Source organism: Bombina bombina, chromosome 7 (assembly GCF_027579735.1).
Source record: "Bombina bombina isolate aBomBom1 chromosome 7, aBomBom1.pri, whole genome shotgun sequence".
Classification (NCBI taxonomy): domain Eukaryota; kingdom Metazoa; phylum Chordata; class Amphibia; order Anura; family Bombinatoridae; genus Bombina; species Bombina bombina.
The window spans coordinates 174,925,077-174,952,978 of NC_069505.1; the positions used below are offsets into that span (position 1 = coordinate 174,925,077).

Genomic DNA, 27,902 nt, shown 5'->3' on the forward strand with positions numbered 1-27,902 from the left:
CTCTTCTTTCCACGGCTCTTCTCGAATGAAGGTTCCTTTAAGTGACGTCATCCAAGATAGCGTCCCTTGAATTCCAATTGGCTGATAGAATTCTATCAGCCAATTGGAATTAAAGGTGAAAAAACCTATTGGCTGATGCAATCAGCCAATAGAATTGAGCTTCAATCCTATTGGCTGATCCAATCAGCCAATGGGATTGAGCTTGCATTCGATTGGCTGATTGGAACAGCCAATAGAATGCAAGCTCAATCCTATTGGCTGATTGGATCAGCCAATAGGATTGAAGCTCAATCCTATTGGCTGATTGCATCAGCCAATAGGATTTTTTCACCTTTAATTCCGAGCTTCAATCAGCCAATAAGATTGAGCTTGCATTCTATTGGCTGTTCCAATCAGCCAATAGAATGCGAGCTCAATCCTATTGGCTGATTGGATCAGCCAATAGGATTGAAGCTCAATCCTATTGGCTGATTGCATCAGCCAATAGGATTTTTTCACCTTTAATTCCGATTGGCTGATGTCACTTAAAGGAACCTTCATTCAAGAAGAGCCATGGAAAGAACAGGATGCTCCGCGCCGGATGTCTTGAAGATGAAGCCGCTCCGCGCTGGATGGATGGACTTCTGCCCGTCTGGAGGACCACTTCTTGCCGCTTGGATGAAGACTTCTCCCGGCTTCGTTGAGGACTTCTGTCGCTTCGTTGAGGATGGATGTCGGGTCTTCAAAAACTGTAAGTGGATCTTCGGGAGTTAGTGTTAGGTTTTTTTAAGGGTTTATTGGGTGGGTTTTATTTTTAGCTTAGGGTTTGGGCGGAAAAAGAGCTAAATGCCCTTTAAAGGGCAATGCCCATACAAATGCCCATTTCAGGGCAATGGGAGCTTAGGTTTTTTTAGTTAGGATTTTATTTTGGGGGTTTGGTTGTGTGGGTGGTGGGTTTTACTGTTGGGGGGTTGTTTATATTTTTTTTACAGGTAAAAGAGCTGATTTCTTTGGGGCAATGCCCCGCAAAAGGCCCTTTTAAGGGCTATTGGCAGTTTAGTTTAGGCTAGGGGGGTTTTTATCTTTGGGGGGCTTTTTTATTTTGATAGGGCTATTAGATTAGGAGTAATTAGTTTAAATATTTGATCATTTCTTTTTTATTTTGTGTAATTTAGTGTTTGTTTGTTTTTGTAATTTAATTAATTGTATTTAATAAATGTAATTTATTTATTTGTAGTGTAAGGTTAGGTGTTAGTGTAAGACAGGTTAGGTTTTATTTTACAGGTAAATTTGTATTTATTTTAGCTAGGTAGTTAGTAAATAGTTAATAACTATTTACTAACTAGTTAAAATAAATACAAACTATTAGTAATATTGTAGCTATGTTAGGGTTTTTATTTTACAGGTAAGTGTTTAGTTTTAAATAGGAATTACTTAGTTATTAATAGTAGGTTTTATTTAGATTCATTTTAATTACATTAAAGTTAGTGGGTGTTAGGGTTAGGGTTACACTTAGGTTTAGGGATTAATAACTTTAGATTATTGGCAACGACGTTGAGGATAGAAGATTAGGGGTTAATAAGTGTAATGTAGGTGTCGGCGGTGTCGGGGGCGGCAGATTAGGGCTTTAATAAGTGTAATGTAGGTGGCGGCGACGTTGGGGGTGGCAGATTAGGGGTTAATAAGCGTAGGTAGGTGGTGGCGATGTCGGGGGCGGCAGATTAGGGGTGTTTAGAGTCGGGGCTCATGTTAGGGTGTTAGGTGTAAACATAAATTTAGTTTCCCTATAGGAATCAATGTGGCTGCATTATGGAGATTTACGCTCCTTTATTACAGGTGTTAGGCTTTTTTTCAGCAGGCTCTCCCTATTGATGGCTATGGGGATATTGTGCACGAGCACGTAAAACCAACTCACCGTAGCTCACTGCAGCGCTGGTATTGGAGTGCGGTATGGAGCTCAATTTTACTTTACGCTGCAATATTGCCTGCTAACGCCGGTTTTTGCAAACCTGTAATACCAGCGCAGTAGGGAGGTGAGCGGTTACAATAACTTGCAAGTTAGTACCGAGCAGCTCTTACCACAAAACTCGTAATCTAGCTGAATATTTTTTATCAGTAGCATTTTTTTTATTATCAGGCCCTATACGTAACATTTGCCAGTCCTGTTTTACTGATCACAATATTCATTTCAGTTATGGTGGAGATAAAATTTGCATATCTTACCCAGAATCCTCTGGTGCATTCACTGTGTTTTACTTTTTTATTGACCTCTTATATTTTGGTTCCATGTTGGTGCAAAAAAGCCAGAGAAAAACATAAATTATGCTTACCAGATTATTTCCTTTCCTTCTGTATGAGGAGAGTCCACGGCTTCATTCCTTCATTACTTGTGGGAAATACAGATCCTGGCCACCAGGAGGAGGAAAAGACACTCCAGCCAAAGGCTTAAATATCTCCCCCACTTCCCTCATATCCCAGTCATTCTGCCAAGGGAACAAGGAACAGTAGGAAAAATATCAGGGTATAAAAGGTGCCAGAAGAATAAACAAAAATGTTGGTTCGCCCAACGGAGAACACGGACGGGGCCGTGGACTCTCCTCATACAGAAGGAAAAGAAATGATCTGGTAAGCATAATTTATGTTTTTCTTCTTAATATGAGGAGAGTCCACGGCTTCATTCCTTACTTGTGGGAAACATATATCCAAGCTCTAGAGGACACTGAATGAAAATGGGAGGGTAAAAAGAGAGGCAGACCCTATTCTGAGGGCGCCACAGCCTGCGAAACCTTTCTACAAAAAGTTGCTTAAGCCAAAGCAAACACGTCAAACTTGTAAAATTTTGAAAAAGTATGTAAGGAGGACCAGGTAGCCGCTCTACAAATATGCTTCATACAGGCCTCATTATTTTTCTCTAGTTGAATGAGCCTTAATCCTCTGAGGAGGCTTATGTCCCGCTGTCTCATATGCTAAGTGAATAAGACTCCTCAACCAAAAAGATAAGAAAGTGGAAGAGGCCTTCTGCCCTCTACGCTTCCCAGAATAGACAACAAACAAAGAAGTCTGTCTAAATTCCTTTGTAGCTTGAAGGCCTTATCAGCATGAAAAACTAGGTAAGAATGCTCACATTGCAGGGCAGCCATCTCAGAGACTCTGCGCGCTGAAGCAATAGCTAGTAGAAAAAGAACCTTCCAAGACAGTAATTTTATGTCAACCACATGCATAGGCTCAAACAGAGCCCTCTGCAAAACTTTAAGAACTAGATTTAAACTTCAAGGAGGAGCAGTGGATCTAAACACATGCCTGATTCTAGCTAGAGCCTGAGCAAAAGACTGAACATCAGGAAGCTGAGCGAGTCTCTTGTGCAATAAAACAGATAGAGCCGAAATCTATCCCTTTAGGGAACTAGCAGAAAAACCCTTCTCCAAACCATCCTGGAGAAAGGAAAGAATCCTGGAAACCTTGACCTTATGCCAGGGGAATCCACGCTCTTCACACCAGAATAAGTAGGTCCTCCACACCTTATGATAGATGCGACGAGTAACCTTTCGAGCTTGAATGAGAGTATCATTCACTCTCTCAGAAAAACCTCTCTTGGCTAAGACTAAGCGTTCAATCTTTACGCAGTCAGCCTCAGAGAATCTAGATTTTGATGAACAAAAGGACCCTGTTCCAGCAGATCACTGCGACAAGGTAACATCCATGGAGGAGATGAAGACATCCCCACCTGGTCCGCGAACCACGTCCTTCGCGGTCACGATGGAGCAATTAGTATGCCGAAGCTAGCTCCTGCTTGATGCGTGCCATTACCCGAGGAAGAATTGGTAACGGTGGAAAAATGTAAACTAGATTGAACCTCCAAGGCACTGCCAATGCATCTATTAGCTCTGCCTGAGGATCCCTGGACCACAACCTGTGTCTGGGTAGCTTGGTTTTGAGCCAGGACGCCATGAGATCTATCTCCGGCGTCCCCCATCTGATGCAGATCTCCGCAAACACCTCGGGATGGAGAGACCATTCCCCCAGATGAAAGGATTGTCTACTGAGGAAATCCGCTTCCCAGTCGTCCACACTCGGAATGTGGATCGCTGACACCGAGGTTATGTTGTCCGATCTGATCTGATAAACTGGGATGAACCCAGAAGAGGCCAAGCCTTCAGAGCATTGAAGATTGCTCGAAGTTCCAAAATATTGATCAGGAGGAGAGATTCCTCTCGAATCCACAGGCCCTGGTACCCCAAACAGCTCCCCATCTTGATAGACTTGCATACGTAGTCACAATCTCCCAGGATGGTCTCAAAAAGGATGTCTCTTGGGACAGGTGATCTGGACAGAGCCACCAAGAGAGAGATTCTCTCGACCAGTTGTCCAGAGAAATCTGTTGCGACAGATCCAAGTAATCGCCGTTCCACTGACTCAGCATGCACAGCTGAAGAGGTCTGAGATGGAATCTGGCGAATGGAATTATGTCTATGCTGGACACCATGAGCCCAATTACCTCCATACACCGGCCACAGAGGGCCTTAAGGAGGTCTTTAGGGCAAGACAATTGGAAGTTATTTTGTAACGTCTCTGGTCTGTAAGAAATATCCTTATGGATATGGAGTCTACTATCGCACCCAGGAATTCTACCCTGGTACTGGGAACAAGAGAACTCTTTTCTAAGTTATCTTCCATCCATGAGATCAAAGAAGAAGTAGAAGAGCTTTTGAATGGTCCAGAATCAGGCAAAAAGTTCCCTCCTTCTTTGGGACCACAAAAGGTTTGAGTAGTATCCTAGACCTCTGTCTGCTAGAGGTACTGGTACAATTACTCCCAGGGAGGAGAGATCCCTCACACACCCTAGAAAGGCCTCTCACTTTTCTGGCCTTGAAGACAGGTTTGACAAGAGGAATCTGCCTCTGGGTGGATGAGATTTTAAACCTATTCTGTATCCCTGAGTGATGACCTCCAGGACCCAAGGGTCTTGCACGTACCCAAGCCAAGCCTCCAAAAAGATTGATAGTCTGTCCCCTACATGATCCAGAGATGGATTGGGGGCCGCCCCTTCATGCCGACTTTTACTCGGCAGGCTTCTTGTTCTGCTTTTCAGCTTCCAAGTTCCCTTGAACTGTTCAGTCTTCACGGAGGGCTGCTGGCATTTGGATTTATCCAAACGAAAGGAACAAAAATTAGGACCTTGTCCCTTAGATTTGTTCTTCTTATCCTGCGGTAAAAAGGCACCTTTGACTCCAGTGACCATGGATATGATTGAGTTCAGGCCTGGACCAAAAAGAATCTTCCCCTTAAATGGAAGGGAAAGAAGTGTAGATTTTGAAGTCATGTACCCTCAAGGCCTTAATTCTTTCCTGGATAACCTCAAGGGGACCTTCCCTCTCGATCAATTCAGATAGAGTTGCACAAATAGGTAGCGCATCCAGCCACCCCAGCAACCACTGCTGATTGAAACAAATATTCTACGTGCTGAAACATCTTTCTCAACAGAGTTTCTAACTTCTTATCCATGTGCTCCTTAAACGACGAACTACCCTCAAGCGGACTAGTAGTGCATTTAGCAAGTGTGGAGATAGCGCCATCCACCTTAGGGATGGAACACCAGAACTCCAATTGAGAGTCCAGGACCGGGAACAATTTCTTAAAGGAAGAAGAAGGGGAAAAAGAAGAAGCAAGTCTCTCCCATTCGTTCTTAATAATATTCACCATCTTTACGGGAACCGGGAAGGTCTGTGACACCACCCTGTCCTCGTAGACCTTATCTAGTTTAGGAATACAAGGATTCTCAGGTAATTTAGGTTCTGGAACCTCTAAAGTAGCCAAAACTTTCTTTAACAGGAAGCGTAAGTGTTCGATCCTAAATCTAAAGTCTGGTTCCTCCGCAGCCGGAGGCCTAGAGGCAGCCGATTCCATCCCAGAAAGAGCATCCTCTGAAGTATCAGAGGCGTCCTCATCAGCGGATAATCTTGAATCAGATAAATCCAACAAGTTAGTTGATGATCCCTGGGGAGGATAGCAATATTTGACCTTTCGCTTGCACTAAGCAGGGCGAGGTAAAGCACTGAAAGCCGCAGATACTGCCATTTGTAGCTGTTCAGTAAAGTCTGGCGGTAAGAGGGCCCCTCCAGAAGGAGGATTAGCAGTGCAATGTGTAATATGAGATGAATGCAGGGAACGCCCCTCATGGGACGGAGATTCCTCAGAGGTGGATGGCTTAGTGGTACTAAACATCTTGGTTTTCTTAGATATAATTACTTTATCAAGGCATGTGGAACATATTTGAGCAGGCGGATATACTGCAGCCTTTTCACAATATAGACAGGTATTAGACTTAGGTATCAGAGTCCTCCATAGCTTGCGCTTTTAAGATAAATGGCACCTTTATACCCCCAATGGTTGGGGCACTCACCACCTCCTATGACCCAGGCCCCACAGAGAAACTGACACGCCGTGCACCATGCAGGGCCGCCCCTGATACAGGAAAAAGCGCGCCAAACCTAACAGGCCGCGCAGCTTTCCAAAACGAAAGTAAAAGCTGAATGTTCCAACATCTGTCTGACACATGTGGCAGCATAAAACATAATAAAGCAAATTATGCAATAAATCCCCTCTGTTCAATAATCCCCTTCTGGAGATATTAACCTTTGATTCCATACAGATAAAAGGAGTCACACTGTGACCCTATATTCTTCCGTTATCATATGAGTATAAAAATTAAATGATCTTACCGAAATCTCTGCCGTGGAACAGACACACAGCCTCTCAAGTTTGACAGTCTTGTAGCACCGCTCCTGACATGGACTTGAGTGATAGAAGCAGGCAGTGAAACTCGTCCACACTGATTGCTTAGGAGCTGTTAATACGAGTCTGGATAGGTTCGCAGAAAGACTCTCCCTGCATCTCCAGACCCTAAAATTCGTCAATGCTCTCACTGAGAGGCTGACAAGACTACTTAAAACTCCAGTCCCATTCCGAAGGGTACTACCCTCCATAAGAAACCACTCTGTATCTTCTGACACTTCTCTGCCAACCTCCAAAGAATGACTGGGATATGAGGGAAGTAGGGGAGGTATTTAAGCCTTTGGGGTGTCTTTGCCCCCTTATTGGTGGCCAGGTTCTGTATTTCCCACAAGTAAAGAATGAAGTTGTGGACTCTCCTCATATTAAGAAGGAAAGTCTGTTATTTATAGGTTGTTACACAGTTACCTAATCTAAATGTAAGAACATCAGAGGTTCTGAATTTTATTGCAAATAAAACTTAAGCAGCTTAAAAGGGACATGAAACCACACCGTTTTCTTTCATGACACAAATAGAAAATACAATTTTGATCAACTTTCCAATTTACTTCTATTATCAAATGTGCTTCATTTTATTGCTGGCCTTCGCTAAAGAAGCAGCAATGCACTACTGGGAGCTAGCTTTGTAAAGTAATGGATACTGGAATTTATACAGAATTCTATATACTAATTACATTTCTAAGAAGTGTTCAGCCTTTTTAAACAAGAGGTATTACTAGAAATATATTTCACTCACAGAACTGGAAAACAAACTGAAAGGGATATGAAACCCAAAACTTTTCTTTCATGATTCAGATAGAGCATTCAATTTTAAACCACTTTTAAATTTACTTCTATGATCAAATTTGCTTAATTTGTATCTTTGTATCCTTTGTTGAAGGACAACATTGCAGGACTGGGAGCTAGCTGAACACATTTGGTGGGCCAAAAGAGGCGTTTATGTACAGTCATTAATCAGCAGTTAGCAGCCAGTAGTGCATTGCTGCTCTGAGCCTTCCTAAGTATATGGTTCAATAAAGGATACCTAGAGAATAAAGCAAATTTGATAGCCAAAGAAAATTGCAAAGCTGTTTAAAATTGTATGTTTTATCTGAATCATGAACAAAATATTTTGGGTTTTATGTCCCTTTAATAAAGTTGGTTAATCTGAAGAAAAATCTTTCCTAATATATAAACTGATTAAGACGCCAACTTGTTTATTCTGGTTCCTCTATCAGTAAGGATTATATATGGGTCTAGGGGTGATTGATGAGTAGCAGGGAACCAAAACCATAATATCAATTTTTTTTGTCTGCAGCCGCAGATCAAGTGCTGCAAAATGTGTAAATGGTGGGAATATTAAACAGGGAAAGTAATGATGACTCTCAGGTTGGACAACCTTTTTTACCTGTTTAGGAGGGATGGAGAACATAAAACTGTAACGTTTATTTGTATTTGCAGGTGGGATGGTGCCTGTGGTGTTGGTGTCTGTCTGTATAATCACTGGCATACTGCTCGTCATCTTTGTTGTTGTTTATAAACTAAAGTGTAAAGGTGAGACATTTTCTGTGCATTACTGTGAGTCTTCTGTTAAAGTGCTCAGAATTGTACGTTTAGTTCCATAGGTACAAGCAGTTACTATTTGTAGAAACACAAATATTCACATATGTGCACTTTATTATAGTAAAAATTATAGAATGGTTAACCATCGATAGCCCACCCAATTCACTATGATTGTTAAAGGGACATTAAACCCATGGTTCTTCCTAAGATATGGTGAGTCCACAGGTTCATCTTAATTACTGTTGGGAACACCACTGCTGGCCAGCAGGAGGAGGCAAAGAGCACCACAGCAAAAACTGTCAAGCATCACTCCCCCACCCACAACCCCCAGTCATTCTCGTTGCCTTAATGCATGGAGGAAGTAAAGTTTTAGTGTCTGAAAAAAATTGTATTTATTTCACTACAATCAAGAGTTTATTATTTTGAAAGCCAGAGTAGTTCTCTGATCTTTCCCCTTTTTCAAGGGCTGGGTCTAGCTGTACTTCACATCAGTCTCTTTAGTAAGGGTTTACTTTGCAATGTACTTCTATTATCTAATCTGCATCCCCCTCTTGATATCCTTTGTTGAAAAGCATACCTAGGTAGGCTCAGGAGTAGCAATGCATTACTGGGAGCTAGCTGTTATTTGTGGCCACACATATATGCTAGTTAGTAGTAGTGCATTGCTGCTCATTCAACAAAGGATACCATGAGAATGAAGCAAATTAGATAATAGAAGTAAATTGGAAAACTGTATTCTCTATCCAAATCATGAAAGAAAAGATTGAGTTTTATGTCCCTTTAAGATCAGAAAATATTTTTTCCTCTTAATGGATATTCAAGTAATTTTTATACACGCTAAAAAGTCACAGCAAAACCCCCCAAAAATTATTCATGGTTTGGATAGAACATAGCACCACAAATATGACACAAATATTTAAAATCTTAACAACATTACCATTGGTTAAAAATACTAGGAGACATCACCTATACTTCTTGACTTGTTTAGTTTTTAAAGGGGAACGGACCTTTCACTCTGAAAACTCATATTCTTGAGGGCTTTTGTAGCATGGTCACGGGGGAATCTTTCTCATACAAAAAGTGCTATAATTGCCATACTACTTATGTGGTCTATTTGTTGATATGTGTCGATATTATTTGCAATACGTAGGAATGACAATTCGAGGGATAAGAACTAGAATTTGAGAACATTTATCTAATATCAAATCAGGAACACTCTCCACCCCATTAATGTAACATTTTAAAATGTGACATCAAAAACAGGCAGATAGCTTAACATGGTCAATAGTAGAACAAGTGTCCACTAGGAATAGAGGTGGGGACAGGGATTTGATGTTAGCTAAAAGAGATGTCTTTTGGATTTTCAAATTGAAGACGAGAATTCCTCAAGGTTTAAATTCTGAGTATGATTTGATAAACTTTTGGCAATATGAATGGGGACTGTAATTATTATTATTAATATTATTGTAACTACTGTAACTTTAATAACTATGAGAATACACAACTGGGGGTCCCCATATTTATTACATCATCTGCTACATCATTTATATATGTAGTTATTTTGATATGTATATATATCTTCTACTACCTCACACATACAATGTGTATACTTTACCAATTTATTATTTTTATTATTTATATCTCTTTAAGGGAAATTTCTCCGTTTCCCCCTCCTTGGGCATTTAGGAACACTTAATAACAAAGTATCATTATATTGTATACATAACACTAGCAGCATGTTAAGAATGTATGGGTGTAACTGAAGTTTGCTATAGAGTAATATTGGGTAACATAATGAAATAGAATGATTTAAAACTGCAATAAATCAAGTACAAGAATATGAGTTTTCAGAGTAAAAGATCCGTTCCTCTTTAAAAACTAAACAAGTCAAGAAGTAAAGGTGATGTCACCTTGTGTTTTTAACCAACGTGGCTACATCGTTACAGTGACACTCAAGTCAAAATAAACTTTTATAAATCAGATAGAGCAGCAGTTTTAAGACACTTTCCAAATAACTTCCATTATCAAATTTTGCACAGTCTTTTTATATTCACACTTTCTGGGGAACAAGATCCTACTGAGCATGTGCACAAGCTCACAGGGTATACGTATACTAGTCTGTGATTGGCTGAATGTCTGTCATATGATACAAGGGACCGGAAAATGGGAGAAAAAATAAATTTATCTGTACTGTAAATTACTTTAAGTACAGATGTCCCTTTAAAACTGTCAAAAATGATGTATGCTGGCGCCTGGTTTGTGTATTCTCTCACATACAGAAAATAAATGGTTCATATAAATAAATGTAGTTCTCATTTGTTCTATTTAATTTTAATCTTTGTAGGAAAGGGCAAACAGCCAGCAAATGCCAACACTGGGGTAAGATTCCTCTACATTTCTTTGATCAGTCTGCAGTACAGTGACAATGTCTAATAGATATGTAAAGCCTTTCTTTATGCAACAATTTAATAGCTTTGGTTTTCCTTTTATCTACATCTATAATTGTATAATTGTCTGTCTATCTATCTATCTATCTATCTATCTATCTATCTATCTATCTATCTGTATCTATCTATATGTCTATCTGTGTCTATCTATCTGTATCTATCTATATGTCTATCTATCTGTGTATATCTATCTGTCTATCATTTATTTGTCATCTATCATGTATGTGTCATGTTTATATATATATATTTATATATACATGGATAGATACAAATGTTATATAAATATATGCTATATAAAACTATATGCCATATAAAAATTATAATTATTATCCTATAATATAAAAGGCCAGGTATGTTTGTCCAAAGCTGTCATGCGCAGTAGAGACTGCTTGAGGACAAACATACCTGGCAGAGAGGGTAGGCGGAAGTGGCCATGGCGGGGGGGCATGGCCGAGCGGGAGCTTTGTGATGGGAGCATGGCCATGTGGGAGCACCGTGATGGGGGAATGGCCGGGGGCGGGAGCGTCGTGATGAGGGCCTGGCTGGGGAGCAGCCGTGGTGGGGGGCATGGGCAGACGGGAGCAGGATGGTTGGGCGTGGCCGGGTGGGAGTGGGCGTGGTCATGAGAGAGAGAGCGCAAAAGATGGGGGAGAGAGCAAAAGAGGGGGGAGAGGAAATGAGGGGGAGAGAGAGCAAAATAGGGGAGAGAGAGAGCAAAAGAGAGGGGAGAGAGAGAAAAAGAGAGGTGAGAGAGAGAGAGAGAGAGAGAGAGAGAGAGTAAAATAGAGGGGGAGAGAAAGTTAAAAAGAAGGGTGAGAGAGAGTAAAAGAGAGGGGGAGAGAGAGCAAAAGAGACAAAAGAGAGGGGGGGAGAGAGAGCAAAAGAGAGGGGGAAGAGAGAGAGAGAGAGCAAAAGAGAGGGGCGGAGAGAGAGAACAAAAGAGAGGGGGAGAGAGAAAGCAAAAGAGAGGGGGGAGAAAGAGCAAGAGAGAGAGGGGAGACAGAGAGAGAGAGAGAGAGAGAGAGCAAAAGAGAGGGGGAGAGATAGAGCAAAAGAGAGGGGTGAGAGACAGAGCAAAAGAGAGGGGGGAGAGAGAAAAAGAGAGAAAGAGAAAAAGAGAGGGGGGAGAGAGAGCAAAAGAGAGGGGGGGAGAGAGAGCAAAAGAGAGGGGGAGAGAGAGCAAAAGAGAGGGGGGAGAGAGAGGCAAAAGAGAGGGGGAAGAAAGAGAGAGCAAAAGAGAGGGAGAGAGAGAGAGCGAGAGCAAAAGAGAGGGGGGAAAGAGAAAGCAAAAGAGAGGGGGGAGAAAGGGCAAAAGAAAGGGGGGAGAGAGAAGGGGAGACAGAGAGAGAGAGAGCAAAAGAGAGGGGGGAGAGAGAGAGCAAAATAGATGGGGGGAGAGAGAGCAAGAGAGAGGGAGAGAGAGAGAGAGAGAGAGAGAGAGAGAGAGAAAGCAAAAGAGAGGGGGAGAAAGAGCAAGAGAGAGAGGGGGAGACAGAGAGAGAGAGAGAGAGCAAAAGAGAGGGGAGAGATAGAACAAAAGATAGGGGGTGAGAGACAGAGCAAAAGAGAGGGGGAGAGAGAGAAAGAGAGAGAGAGAGAAAAAGAGAGGGGGAGAGAGAGCAAAAGAGAGGGAGGAGAGAGAGGCAAAAGAGAGGGGGAAGAAAGAGAGAGCAAAAGAGAGGGGGAGAGAGAGAGTGAGAGAGAGCAAAAGAGAGGGGGGGGAAGAGAAAGCAAAAGAGAGGGGGGGAGAAAGAGCAAGAGAGAGGGAGAGAGAGAGCAAAAGAGAGGCGGAGAGAGAGCAAAAGAGAGGGGGAAGAGAGAGAGAGCAAAAGAGAGGGGGGGGGAGAAAGCAAAAGAGAGGGGGAGAAAGAGCAAAAGAGAGGGGGAGAGAGGGGGAGACAGAGAAAGAGAAAGAAAGAGAGAGCAAAAAAGAGGGGGGAGAGAGAGAGCAAAAGAGAGGGGGGAGAGAGAGCAAAAGAAAGGGGGGATAGAGAGAGCAAAAGAGAGGGACAGAGAGCAAAAGAGAGGGGAGAGAGAGAGAGAGAGCAAAAGGGAGGGTGGGAGAGAGAGAGAGCAAAAGGGAGGGTGGGAGAGAGAGAGAGCAAAAGAGAGGGGGAGAGAGAGAGGGGGGAGACAGAGAGAGAGACAGGGGGAAAGAGAGAGCAAAAGACAGGGGGAGAGAGAAAGAGTGCAAAAGAGAGGGGGAGAGAGCGCAAAAGAGAGGGGGAGAGAAAGTGCAAAAGAGAGGGGAAGAGAGAGTGCAAAAGAGAGGGGGGAGAGAGAGAGCAAAAGAGAGGGGTAGAGAGAGCAAAATAGAGGGGGAGAGAGAGCAAAAGAGAGGGGGAGAGAGCAAAAGAGAGGGGGAAGAGAGAGAGAGCGAGAGCAAAAGAGAGGGGGACAGAGAAAGCAAACGAGAAGGGGGAGAAAGAGCAAAAGAGAGGGGGAGAGAGAGAGGGGGAGAGAGAGAGGGGGAAGACAGAAAGAGAGAGAGAACAAAAGAGAGGGGGAGAGAGCAAAAGAGAGGGGTGGGAGACAGAGCAAAAGCGAGGGGGGAGAGAGAGAGCAAAAGAGTGAGGGAGAGAGAAAGCAAAAGAGAGGGGGGAGAAAGAGCAAAAGAGAGGGGGGGGAGAGGGGGAGACAGAGAGAGAGAGCAAAAGAGAGGGGGGAGAGACAGAGCAAAAGTGAGGGGGGAAAGAAAGAGAGAGAAAGAGAGGGGGGAGAGAGAGAGAGAAAGAGAGGGGAGAGAGAGAAAGCAAAAGAGAGGGGGAGAGAGAGAAAGCAAAAGAGAGGGGGGAGAGAGAGCAAAAGAGAGGGCAAAGAGAGCAAAATAGAGGTGGGAGAGAGAGAGAGCGAAAGAGAGGGGGAGAGAGGAAGAGCAAAAGTGAGGGGGAGAGAGCAAAAGATAGGGGGAGAGAGAGCAAAAGATAGGAGGAGAGAGAGCAAAAGAGAAGGGGAGAGAGAGCAAAAGAGAGGTGGGGAGAGAGAGCAAAAGAGAAGGGGGAGAAAGAGCAAAAGAGAGGGGGGGGAGAAAGAGGGGGAGAGAGAGGGGAAGACAGAGAGAGAGAGAGCAAAAGAGAGGGGGAGAGAGAGCAAAAGAGAGGGGGTGAGAGACAGAGCAAAAGAGAGGAGGGAGAGAGAGAGAGAGGGGAGAGAGAGTAAAAGAGAGGAAGGGAGAGAGAAAACAAAATAGTGGGAGAGAGAGCAAAAGAGAAGGGAAAGAGAGAGAACGAAAGAGAGAGGGGATAGAGAGCTCTCTCTCCCCCCTCTCTTTTGCTCTCCCCCTCTCTTTTGCGCTCTCCCCCTCTCTTTTGTGCTCTCTCTCCCCCTCTCTTTTGTGCTCTCTCTCCCCCCTCTCTTTTGTTCTCTCTCCTCCCTCTCTTTTGCTCTCTCTCCCCCTTTCTTTTGAGAGAGAGCAAAAGAGAGGGGGACAGAGAGAGAGCAAAAGAGAGGGGGATAGAGAGAGCAAAAGAGAGGGGGAGGAGAGAGCAAAAGAGAGGGGGAAGAGAGAGAGCAAAAGAGAGGGGGAGAGAGAGCAAAAGAGAGGGGGATGGAGAGAGAGCGCAAAAGAGAGGGGGATAGAGAGAGAGCAAAAGAGAGAGGGGAGAGAAAGAGCGCAAAAGAGAGGGGGAGAGAGCGCAAAAGAGAGAGGGAGAGAGAGCGCAAAAGAGAGAGGGAGAGAGAGCGCAAAAGAGAGGGGGGAGAGAGAGCAAAAGAGAGGGGCAGAGACAGAGCAAAAGAGAGGGGGGACAGAGAGCAAAAGAGAGGGGGGGAGAGAGAGCAAAAGAGAGGGGGGGAGAGAGAGCAAAAGAGAGGAGAGAGAGCAAAAGAGAGGGGGTAGAGAGAGCGCAAAAGAAACGGGGGAGAGAGAGCAAGGGGTGGGACCACTGTACTGCAAACTAGTTAAATATAATACGCTATTGCAATTAACACAAATATTTGCTACATATAATGCATAATCCCAGAAATAATTAAATTAGATCAATAAATATAATGATATAGCTATGCTATATGATGTGTGTCTAAATCAAGTAAATGACAATTGTTGCTTATTTTAGATGGAACAACTTCTGCAAACAGAAAATAACCATTGTGCACCCTCTAACGCTTCTGAGGAACATGAGCTTCGCATTTCTAATTCCACACTGCACGAATCGGCATATGATCCATGTGTGGTATGTGTTTATGACTGACATTCAAATTGTGAATTAAAGGGATAAAAGCACATAATGGGGACGAATTATTAAAGTCTGGCAGACATGATACGCTGTAGCGTATTATCTCCACCAGACATCACTAAATGCCGACAGCATACGCCATCTGCATTTAGGATTGCACAAGCAGTTCTAGTCAACTGCTTGTGCAATGCTGCCCCCTGCAGATTCGCGGCCAATCTAGCAGGAGGTGTCAATCAACCCAATCGTATTCGATCGGGTTGATTGCTGTCCTCCTCTCAGAGTTGGTGGACCAGTTAAGGAGCAGCGGTCTTAAGACCGCTGCTTCTTAAATGCTATTTTCGGCGAGCCTGAAGGCTCGCGCAGAAACAGGGGCATCAGGGGCCATCCCGCCCTTGATAATTCGGGCCCATGGGCTCAATTGTCTATAGCTCTCTGATCAGTTAAGATGATATAAAATGATCCTCCAGTTATGTGAGATCATTCCTGAGATTCTAAAAAGGCAGATTTTGCTATACGTCTCTAAGGGGTGTTCCCTGCATTTCTCTATGTGATCCTCAACACACACACAAACATGCTATATAAATATATAATGTTAATGCAATAAACACAAATATTTAAATATTTATGGTAGTCAATTAATGAATTACTGAAGTGCTATGTCTTTAATCACACGTTTGTTTTTACCTTTTTCTAAGCTGAAACGAATAAAAATTCAATCTAAAATATCACTAACATTCCGGTTCTGGTTTTATAAAGGGGAGAGTTTTCCATCACTTTAAAGGGACAGTCAACACCAGCATTTTTGTTGTTTTAAAAGATAGATAATCCCTTAATTACCCATTCCACAGTTTTGCATAACGAACACAGTTATAATAATACATGTTTTACCTCTGTAATTACCTTGTATCTAAGCATCTGGAGACTGCCCCTTTATTTCAGTTCTTTTGACAGACTTGCATTTTAGCTCAATGTTTTCTATATGACACACATGAACTAATGCCCTCTAGTGGTGAAAAACTGAGAGAGAGAGAGAGAGAGAGAGAGAGAGAGAGAGAGAAAAAGAGAGGGGGGGGAGAGCAAAAGAGAGGGGGGTGAGAGACAGAGCAAAAGCGAGGGGGGAGAGAAAGAGAGAGAGAGCAAAAGAGAGGGGGAGAGAGAGCAAAAGAGAGGGGAGAGAGCAAAAGAGAGGGGGGAGAGAGAGAGAGAGAGAGAGAGAGAGAGAAAGAGAGGGGGAAGAGAGAGAGAGCAAAAGAGAGTGGGGGAGAGAGAGAGAGCAAAAGAGAGGGGGGAGAGAGAAAGCAAAAGAGAGGGGGGAGAAATAGCAAAAGAGGGGGGAGAGAGAGAGGGGGAGAGAGAAAGCAAAAGAGAGGGGGGAGAGAGAGCAAAATAGAGGGGGGAGAGAGAGCAAAAGAGAGGAGGGAGAGAGAACAAAAGAGAGGAGGGAGAGAGAACAAAAGAGAGGGGGAGAGAGAGAGCAAAAGAGAGGGGGGGAGAGAGCAAAAGAGAGGGGGAGAGAAAAAGCAAAAGAGAGGGGGGAGAAAGAGCAAAAGAGAGGGGGAGAGATAGAGGGGGAGACAGAAAGAGAGAGAGAGCAAAAGAGAGGGGGGGAGAGAGAGCAAAAGAGAGGGGGTGAGAGACAGAGCAAAAGCAAGGGGGGAGAGAGAGAGAGAGAGAGAGCAAAAGAGAGGGGGGAGAGAGTAAGCAAAAGAGAGGGGGGAGAAAGAGCAAAAGAGAGGGGGAGAGAGAGAAGGGGAGACAGAGAGAAAGAGAGAGAGAGAGAGAGAGAGAGAGAGAGAGAGAGAGAGAGAGAGAGAGAGAGAGAGAGGGAGGGGGAGAGAGAGCAAAAAAGAGGGCAAAGAGAGCAAACGAGAGGGGGGAGACAGAGAGCAAAAGAGAGGGGGCGAGAGAAAGAGCAAAAGAGAGGGGGAGAGAAAGAGGGGAGAGAGAGAGGGGGAGACAGAGAGAGCAAAAGAAATGAGGGAGAGAGAGCAAAAGAGAGGGGGGAGAGACAGAGCAAAAGAGAGGAGAGAGAGGGGGGGGGGGAGAGCAAAAGAGAGGGGGGAGAGAGTGCAAAAGAGAGGGGGGAGAGAGTGCAAAAGAGAGGGGGGAGAGACAGAGCAAAAGTGAGGAGAGAGAGAGATTGGGGGGAGAGAGCAAAAGAGAGGGGGGAAGAGAGAAAGCAAAATAGAGGGAGAGAGCACAAAAACATAATTTATGCTTACCTGATAAATTTATTTCTCTTGTGGTGTATCCAGTCCACAGATCATCCATTACTTGTGGGATATTCTCCTTCCCAACAGGAAGTTGCAAGAGGATCACCCACAGCAGAGCTGCTATATAGCTCCTCCCCTAACTGCCATATCCAGTCATTCGACCGAAACTAGCCGAGAAAGGAGAAACCATAGGGTGCAGTGGTGACTGTAGTTTAAAATTTAGACCTGCCTTAAAAGGACAGGACGGGCCGTGGACTGGATACACCACAAGAGAAATAAATTTATCAGGTAAGCATAAATTATGTTTTCTCTTGTTAGGTGTATCCAGTCCACGGATCATCCATTACTTGTGGGATACCAATACCAAAGCTAAAGTACACGGATGAAGGGAGGGACAAGGCAGGTACTTAAACGGAAGGGATCACTGCCTGTAGAACCTTTCTCCCAAAAATAGCCTCCGAAGAAGCAAAAGTATCAAATTTGTAAAATTTTGAAAAGTTATGAAGCGAAGACCAAGTCGCCGCTTTGCAAATCTGTTCAACAGAAGCCTCATTTTTAAAGGCCCAGGTGGAAGCCACAGCTCTAGTAGAATGAGCTGTAATCCTTTCAGGGGGCTGCTGTCCAGCAGTCTCATAGGCTAAGCGTATTATGCTCTGAAGCCAAAAAGAAAGAGAGGTTGCCGAAGCCTTTTTGACCTCTCCTCTGTCCAGAGTAAACAACAAACAGGGAAGATGTTTGACGAAAATCTTTAGTCGCTTGTAAGTAAAACTTTAAAGCACGGACTACGTCCAAATTATGTAAAAGACGTTCCTTCTTTGAAGATGGATTAGGACACAATGATGGAACAACAATCTCTTGATTGATATTCTTGTTGGAAACTACTTTAGGTAAAAACCCAGGTTTTGTACGCAGAACTACTTTATCTGTATGGAAAATCAGATAAGGAGAATTACATTGTAAAGCTGATAACTCAAAGACTCTACGAGCCGAGGAAATATTGATATCAATGGAATGAAGGGGTTCAAACGGAACTCCTTGAAGAACCTTAAGAACCAAGTTTAAGCTCCATGGAGGAGCAACAGGTTTAAACACAGGCTTAATTCTAACCAAAGCCTGACAAAATGCCTGGACGTCTGGAACCTCTGCCAGACGCTTGTGCAAAAGGATAGACAGAGCAGAAATCTGTCCCTTTAAAGAACTAGCTGATAATCCTTTATCCAAACCCTCTTGGAGAAAGGACAATATCCTAGGAATCCTAACCTTACTCCATGAGTAATTCTTGGATTCACACCAATGAAGATATTTGCGCCATATCTTATGGTAGATTTTCCTGGTTACAGGCTTTCGTGCCTGTATTAAGGTATCAATGACTGACTCGGAGAAGCCACGCCTTGATAAAATCAAGCGTTCAATCTCCAGGCAGTCAGTCTCAGAGAAATTAGATTTGGATGATTGAAAGGACCTTGTAGTAGAAGGTCTTGTCTCAGAGGCAGAGGCCAAGGTGGAAAGGATGACATGTCCACCAGGTCTGCATACCTGGCCACGCAGGCACGATCAAGATCACCGATGCTCTCTCCTGTTTGATTTTGGCAATCAGTCGAGGGAGCAGAGCAAACGGTGGAAACACATAAGCCAGGTTGAAGAACCACAGTGCTGCTAGAGCATCTATCAGCGTCGCTTCTGGGTCCCTGGACCTGGATCCGTAACAAGGAAGCTTGGCGTTCTGGCGAGACGCCATGAGATCCAATTCTGGTGTGCCCCAACGATGAACCAATTGAGCAAACACCTCGGGATGGAGTTCCCACTCCCCCGGATGAAAAGTCTGACGACTTAGAAAATCCGCCTCCCAGTTCTCTACACCTGGGATATGGATTGCTGATAGATGGCAAGAGTGAGTCTCTGCCCAGCGAATTATCTTGGAGACTTCTAACATCGCTAGGGAGCTCCTGGTCCCCCCTTGATGGTTGATGTAAGCCACAGTCGTGATGTTGTCCGACTGAAATCTGATGAACCTCAGGGTTGCTAACTGAGGCCAAGCTAGAAGAGCATTGAATATTGCTCTTAACACCAGAATATTTATTGGGAGGAGTTTCTCCTCCTGAGTCCACGATCCCTGAGCCTTCAGGGAATTCCAGACTGCACCCCAACCTAGAAGGCTGGCATCTGTTGTTACAATTGTCCAATCTGGCCTGCGAAAGGTCATACCTTTAGGACAGATGGACCCGAGATAGCCACCAGAGAAGAGAATCTCTGGTCTCTTGATCCAGATTTAGCAGAGGGGACAAATCTGTGTAATCCCCATTCCACTGACTGAGCATGCATAATTGCAGCGGTCTGAGATGTAGGCGCGCAAAAGGCACTATGTCCATCGCCGCTACCATTAAGCCTATCACTTCCATGCACTGAGCCACCGAAGGGCGCGGAATGTAGTGAAGAACACGGCAGGAATTTAGAAGCTTTGATAACCTGGACTCCGTCAGGTAAATTTTAATTTCTACAGAATCTATCAGAGTTCCTAGGAAGGAAACCCTTGTGAGGGGTGATAGAGAACTCTTTCCCTCATTCACTTTCCACCCATGCGACCTCAGAAATGCCAACACTATGTCCGTATGAGATTTGGCAATTTGGACGTTTGACGCCTGTATCAGGATGTCGTCTAGATAAGGGGCCACTGCTATGCCCCGTGGTCTTAGGACCACCAGAAGAGACCCCAGAACCTTTGTAAAAATTCTTGGGGCTGTAGCTAACCCGAAGGGAAGAGCCACAAACTGGTAATGCCTGTCTAGAAAGGCAAACCTTAGGAACCGATGATGATCTTTGTGAATCGGTATGTGAAGGTAAGCATCCTTCAAATCCACTGTGGTCATGTACTGACCCTCCTGGATCATAGGTAGGATTGTCCGAATAGTTTCCATTTTGAACGATGGAACTCTGAGGAATTTGTTTAAGATCTTTAGATCCAAAATTGGTCTGAAGGTTCCCTCTTTTTTTGGAACCACAAACAGATTTGAATAAAATCCCTGTCCTTGTTCCATCTGTGGAACTGGATGGATCACTCCCATTATTAGGAGGTCTTGCACACAGCGTAAGAATGCCTCTTTCTTTATCTGGTTTACAGATAATCTCGAAAGGTGAAATCTCCCTTGTGGGGGGGAAGCTTTGAAGTCCAGAAGATATCCCTGAGATATGATCTCCAACGCCCAGGGATCCTGAACATCTCTTGCCCACGCCTGGGCGAAGAGAGAAAGTCTGCCCCCTACTAGATCCGTTGCCGGATAGGGGGCCGTTCCCTCATGCTGTCTTAGAGGCAGCAGCAGGCTTTCTGGCCTGCTTGCCTTTGCTCCAGGCCTGGTTAGATTTCCAGGCCGGCTTGGATTGCGCAAAAGTTCCCTCTTGTTTTGTAGTTTTGGCCCTGTCCTGAGGAAGGGTATGACCCTTACCTCCAGTAATGTCAGCAATAATTTCCTTCAAACCAGGCCCGAATAGGGTCTGCCCCTTGAAGGGAATGTTAAGTAATTTAGACTTTGAAGTCACGTCAGCTGACCAAGATTTAAGCCATAGCGCCCTACGTGCCTGGATGGCGAATCCAGAATGCTTAGCCGTTAGTTTAGTCAAATGAACAATGGCATCAGAAAAAAAAGAATTAGCTAGCTTAAGTGTTCTAAGCTTGTCAAGTATTTCAGTCAATGGAGTAGCTGTCTGAAAGGCCTCTTCCAGAGACTCAAACCAGAACGCAGCAGCAGCAGTGACAGGAGCAATGCATGCAAGGGGCTGCAGGATAAAACCTTGTTGAATAAACATTTTCTTAAGGTAACCTTCTAATTTTTTATCCATTGGATCTGAAAAAGCACAACTGTCCTCGACAGGGATAGTGGTACGCTTTGCTAAAGTAGAAACTGCTCCCTCCACCTTAGGGACCGTCTGCCATAAGTCCCGTGTGGTGGCGTCTATTGGAAACATTTTTCTAAAAATAGGAGGGGGGGAAAACGGCACACCGGGTCTGTCCCACTCCTTAGTAATAATTTCTGTAAACCTTTTAGGTATTGGAAAAACGTCAGTACACACCGGCACCGCATAGTATTTATCCAGTCTACACAATTTCTCTGGCACTGCAATTGTGTCACAGTCATTCAGAGCAGCTAAAACCTCTCCAAGCAACACCCGGAGGTTCTCAAGCTTAAATTTAAAAGTAGACATATCTGAATCAGGTTTCCCCGAGTCAGAGACGTCACCCACAGACTGAAGCTCTTCCTCAGCTTCTGCATATTGTGACGCAGTATCAGACATGGGCCTTAAAACATCTGCGCGCTCTGTATTACGTCCAACCCCAGAGCTATTGCGCTTTCCTCTGAATTCAGGCAGTCTGGCTAATACCGCTGACAGGGTATTATCCATGATTGCCGCCATGTCCTGCAAAGTAATCGCTATAGGCGTATTTGATGTACTTGGCGCCATTTTAGCGTGAGTCCCTTGAGCGGGAGTCAAAGGGTCCGACACTTGGGGAGAGTTAGTCGGCATAACTTCCCCTTCGTCAGAATCCTCTGGTGATAATTCTTTTAAAGATAACAGCTGATCTTTATTGTTTAAAGTGAAATCAATACATTTAGTACACATTCTCCTATGGGGTTCCACCATGGCTTTTAAACATAATGAACAAGGAGTTTCCTCTATGTCAGACATGTTTATACAGACTAGCAAGGAGACTAACAAGCTTGGAAAACACTTTAAATCAAGTTAACAAGCAATATAAAAAAACGTTACTGTGCCTTTAAGAGAAACAAATTTTGCCAAAATTTGAAATAACAGTGAAAAAAGGAAGTTAAACTAACGAAATTTTTACAGTGTATGTAACAAGTTAGCAGAGCATTGCACCCACTTGCAAATGGATGATTAACCCCTTAATACTAAAAACAGATTAACAAAACGAAAAATATGTTTTTTAAACAGTCATAACAACTGCCACAGCTCCTACTTTTGAAGCCTTTTGAGCCCTTCAGAGATGTCCTATAGCATGCAGGGGACTGCTGAGGGAAGCTGAATGTCACAGTTTGTAATTTTAACTGCACCAACTGTAACTTTTATACTATAACAGTGGAAAGCCTCAGGAAACTGTTTCTAGGCAAAAATAAAGCCAGCCATGTGGAAAAAACTAGGCCCCAATAAGTTTTATCACCAAAGCATATATAAAAACGATTAAACATGCCAGTAAACGTTTTATATTGCACATTAATCAGAGTATATACCTCTGATAGCAAGCCTGATACTAGTCGCTATTAAATCCCTGTATTTAGGCTTTAACTTACATTAATCTGGTATCAGCAGCATTTTCTAGCAAATTCCATCCCTAGAAAAACTTAACTGCACATACCTTATTGCAGGATACCCTGCACGCCATTCTCCCTCTGAAGTTACCTCACTCCTCAGACATATGTGAGAATAGCAGTGGATCTTAGTTACTTCTGCTAAGATCATAGAAAAACGCAGGCAGATTCTTCTTCTAAATGCTGCCTGAGATAAAATAGTACACTCCGGTACCATTTAAAAACAATAAACTTTTGATTGAAGAAAAAACTAACTATATTTTACCACTTTCCTATTACTACCTCCAGCTATGTTGAGAGCTTGCAAGAGAATGACTGGATATGGCAGTTAGGGGAGGAGCTATATAGCAGCTCTGCTGTGGGTGATCCTCTTGCAACTTCCTGTTGGGAAGGAAAATATCTCACAAGTAATGGATGATCCGTGGACTGGATACACCTAACAAGAGAAAGAGAAGGGGGAGAGAGCAAAAGAGAGAGTGGATAGAGAGCAAAAGAGAGGAGGAGAGAGCAAAAGAGAGGGGAGAGAGAGAAAAAAAAGAGGGGGGATAGAGAGATCAAAAGAGAGGGGGGATAGAGAGAGCAAAAGAGAGGGGGAGAGAGAGAGAGCAAAAGAGAGGGGGGAGAGAGAGAGCAAAAGAGAGGGGGAGAGAGATCAAAAGAGAGGGGGAGAGAGAGAGCAAAAGAGAGGAGGAGAGAGAAAGAGCACAAAAGAGAGGGAGGAGAGAGAGAGAGAGAGAGAGGAGGAGAGAGAGAGAGCAAAAAAGAGGGGGAGAGATAGAGCAAAAGAGAGCGGGAGAGAGCAAAAGAGAGAGGGGGAGTGTTAGGTGTCCCCTTCAGGGGGTAAGTGTCAGTGCAGGCCAAAGCCTGGGGCCTAGTGTACCACCTGAGGCATATGTAGATTACCTGATAAGGGCCCCTTAGAATGACTCAGACCACGCAGCATTATGATCGAAAGCCAATTCTGTTTATTGCACAGTGCAAGCCTTTCTTATAGTGACATACAGGGTTAAGGGGATGACACGTTAGGACCGCGTCATCTTACACAGTTATACAGAGCAATTTACAAGGAAAAACTGGAACATGAGTTTCTCATAACAATATTTACAGAGTCATAACAAACTACCATCTGCAGAGACAACCGAGTGTCTAAAGCCTCTTGTTTACATTATCTTATTCTATCTTACTTCTAGGCATTAGGCCAGGGTACATTGGCAAGGCCGAATAGCTAAAGAAACTCATAACATGCATATAATTCTCACTGCATAATACCCCAGTATAATAAAGTCTATTCATTACAAAATGGCTGCGAGGAACAAGATGGCTGCGAAGAACAAGATGGCTGCCATCAGGTTCATATTACCCCTAACATACCATCCTTTTATTCTAACAGAATAACATAAAAATAGACAGGCATAGAAAATTAGTAAAGCCTTATATTATGGTAACAGAACTCTATAAGAATACTAAAGAGAAAAATATTTGCATGTCGTGATATACTTTTATAGGCTAATTGTCACTGCATATAGGTACAGTCCCTCCAATACCTTCCATCTATCCTCCAGCCTTCCCAAAACTACCGGTCTACCAGTACAGAAACCCAACCAGCCCCCCATCTACCCCCAAACAACGCTGCATCTTCTATCTCTCCACCTGCATTGCTAGAACCCCCCAATATGTCCAACAGTTCCTTTTCCACAGTAAAGCATGACATAGCAACAGCACAACTGTCTCTAGGTGGCCTCTGAATACTTTAAGAACAGTCTTTGTCCATTTGAGAGCGCTGCACCTTGACACTTTGCTATAATACAGTTCTCCAACAGTTCATTTGCAGTAGGGGTGCTTATCCACGGTTCTTCCGCAGGGAGATACTGGAAATCTGATGGTTTGTTCATGGGGTAGACAAGGCAACCAGTGGATACCCATGGCAAGCAGACACTCGAGTCACAGGGAGTCTAGGAAGCAAACAGAAACAGTACAGGATGAGTACACACCGCAATACAATCACAATTATGTCCAAATAAAACGTCACTTTCATCCTATGTCATTTAAAATCAAACAAAACATTGTTGATATATAATACAAACTAAATACATTGACATTTCTCAGAGAATAATTTACAACTTCTCTATACACTTTTAAATGATACTTCATGAATACTACGCAAGTGAAAACCTGTCAGACTTCCTCAAGGGCCTGAATGTTTATGCTAAAACTTATGCTAAGGCCTGCCCTGTTGTAAGAATGGAAAAAAGAAAACAGTCAATGAAAATAAATGAATTTCTTTACAATATCACTTTGAACTTCTAAAAAATAAAAGAACCTTGTGTTGCTTTATTCTGGATGGCTGCTATCTATAATGCTTATAATTCTCCAACCTAAATTCTCTCACACTCCTATATGAGGAAAGCATACAAACAGAACATCATTTAAAACTACAAGCTCTTTTAAAGGTAAACACATCTTTATGGTAAGAATTACTCTCTTTGACAAACATCAGGAATGACCAAATTCACTTTGCAGATACCATACTAATTAATAAAAGGGAAAAATACATTTGCTTTCATAAACTATAATTATGCTATTCCCTGAACAAACATTTCTCTGTATATTTACTATAAACTTCTAGCTTAGACGTGTCCTCCTTATGTTCTAAAGGGTGAAGGGTCTAAAATATTATGCTATGTTGCAGCATTTTCCTTAAACCTATTTTCTATACTCAGTGGGCCATTCAATAGAGTACAATACTGCGAAGTTCACAGTTACACTTATCTAAAGGGTTACTTTGTTACGCACATAAACTACCATGTGCACTAATACCAATGAAGCATATGATTTCTTAGACCAAATATGATCAATAAAAATAAAATACAAGAGAATACAAAACAAGCAATATAAGGAATAGGGTTAAAACAATACTCCCCTAATTTAATTGGTTGATCCTGTAACAGCATAACAGGACTTCCATATCGAGCGGTAAGGCACAGTCCAGAGAAGGATAGTCTTTATGTCCTGAAGACACACATCAGAGAAAACAGTCATGGATTACCCAGAGTCCAGTTCTGGGGCTGGTACCAGCATGCAAAGCAAAGAATGGATCCAAAGATAGTTCAGTAACTTTTTTTACTGCAGTATGATGGTTAAAACAAGCTTGACAAAAGGTCTTTCATCTTTATCTTTTCTTTCTTTAAAGGTTTACTTGCTTTCAATCTTTAATCTTTTGAAGAGTGCACTTATGGAATTTTGCCTGTACAGATTTTACCTAAATATGGAAACTCAAAAATAATTCAGTTAGTGTGTTTCAATCTCTGAAGACAGCATACTCTCATCCTGCAAATACAAATATAGTGTTAAGAACCACATAGAAAAATAAAACATTTTAGGCATCTGAAATTAACACAATAACATTGTACGAGGAGATTCAAAACGTTGTAGGTTCACCTCCTAAAAATAATCTCCTCCATTACATAAAGATATTCATCAATACTCATCAATACTTCCCCCATGTTTGCGTGAAACATCTCATGTGACACGCAAACACAAGATAACAAGAAACTAAACGATAAATCATGCACTCCACTCATGCAGAGACAATTCTCAATAGCAAGCAAAATGAAATACACTTCACAATTCAATATGCTGTCCACAAAAGAGAAAAACATAACAAACAATGAAAACCAATCGTTCTTGCCTTACACAAAACGAAACATTAGCTGCTGACACAAATTTCAAACAACCACAATTAACTTAGAATGCAACACATATTCTGACATTCGCTGAAATGCAACACACTCAGAACATGACAAACAATTAAAAACATCCACTATGTACAAAACTTTAATATCACACAAAGAAAGCAATCACAGCAGATGCCCAAGAAACTTAAGTTGCAGATTGCACAAATAAAATTGCGCTTATTTGGGAAAGATCAGATAACCACAGTAGCCACTGTTAAAGGGACATTCTAGGATAAATGAAAATTCATTATTCAGATAGGACTTTTAATTTTAACCAACCTTCCTAGATTAAACCAAACATAGGTAGGCTTATATGCTAATTTTTTTTAAACCTTTGAGGACTGCCTCTTATCACAGGCTGTATAAATCTCATTACAACACCAAGAGACAGAATACACGTAAGCCATATAAATAAAACCAAAACTGTGAACAGATAAATTAGCTAGTTATATAAATGCAGTAGAATCAGATAAACTGTGCATCATTTGTTTTAGGGGTGTTTATTTCTAGACACCTTATAGACCACGGCTTAACTGTTAAGCAGCAATCAAAGTCATTGCAATAATAGTGGTAGACTAGTTAATAACCAAATAACTATATATATTTTAAAGTGTCACTGGAATCACTTCATTAAATAATATCTCCTTTATTTATTGAACGCAGTGGGGGTTATTTTAAATAACAAAGAGTTATATCTGTGAGATACAGTTTGACAGCCACAGAAATAAAATTATCATTTTTTAAGCTATATTCTATGACAGAATATAATATAAATACTTGTTTCTTTGTAGTGAGCAATTTATAGTTATCATTTTTTATAACATAGAACACCAGTACTGCCGCTTTAAATGTACAGTGCAAATTGTTCTCTCTGTAACAAAGCCAAAAAAAAACAAAACATGCACAGTGTTATCATTCTTCTCAAGGATAGTGAGGCAAGCTCAAAGTTTCATTTCTACTTAAAGGAGAAACACTGTTTACTGCTTAAAAATATAAAATTCACACTAAAACTTGATAAATGCTAATTAGTTTAACCACAACAAAATTATTGGATTTAACGTTGTATATAATTTGATATTCCCCATTCTGCAGTTGTCCAGCCAAATATAACAACCGTATATAACACAAAAAAAAATAAGCTTTCTGAAAAAGAAATACTAATACAATTTCTCCTTTAAATTAATCCCAATGATCCTTATAATAAAGAAAATGTATACTGACGTTCATTAAATAGCCTAAACAAGCATAAGCAGCATAAGAACGCACTCACAGTGGGATGCAGGCTAATTAAAGGGACATTTTAACCAAATTAAAAATAATCTTTAATTGAAACTGCTAACACAGTGAAATATACTAGTGTTAGGCTTACAGTAAACCTCATCGTCTTTTATGTAAATATTCCCTTAAATTCTCAGATGTTATACCAGTTTTCCTGTATCCCTTTAAATATTTTCACTCCTCTGTTTTTTCTTGTTTTTTTTTTGTTTTTTTTTCTGTCCGCTAGTCTCACGGATCCCTACACTAAAATTGTAGACAACTTATCACTTCAGTTTGCATTACAGAGAGAATTAAGTTATGCTGCAAAAAAAATATCTGCTATCTGAACAGCAAATTTAAAATAAATATATACAAAGAAAGGTCTCTAAAAATATATTTAGCAAACTACTAATACAGGGTTATTGCACTGGTTCTTTAAATAAGA

At 42.3% G+C, this 27,902-nt stretch overlaps 1 protein-coding gene across 5 annotated transcripts in view; it reads left to right on the forward strand.

The window, feature by feature from the left end:
* Window positions 1–27,902, forward strand: part of LOC128666052 (tumor necrosis factor receptor superfamily member 26-like) — a 184,985-nt gene that overhangs the window by 129,791 nt on the left and 27,292 nt on the right. For all 5 annotated transcript variants that reach the window (XM_053720425.1, XM_053720428.1, XM_053720429.1 and 2 more), the window contains exons 8-10: window positions 8,209–8,301; window positions 10,655–10,689; window positions 14,813–14,929. In XM_053720425.1, coding sequence (XP_053576400.1) covers window positions 8,209–8,301; window positions 10,655–10,689; window positions 14,813–14,929 — 245 coding nt within the window. The remainder of the gene's footprint in view (window positions 1–8,208; window positions 8,302–10,654; window positions 10,690–14,812; window positions 14,930–27,902) is intronic.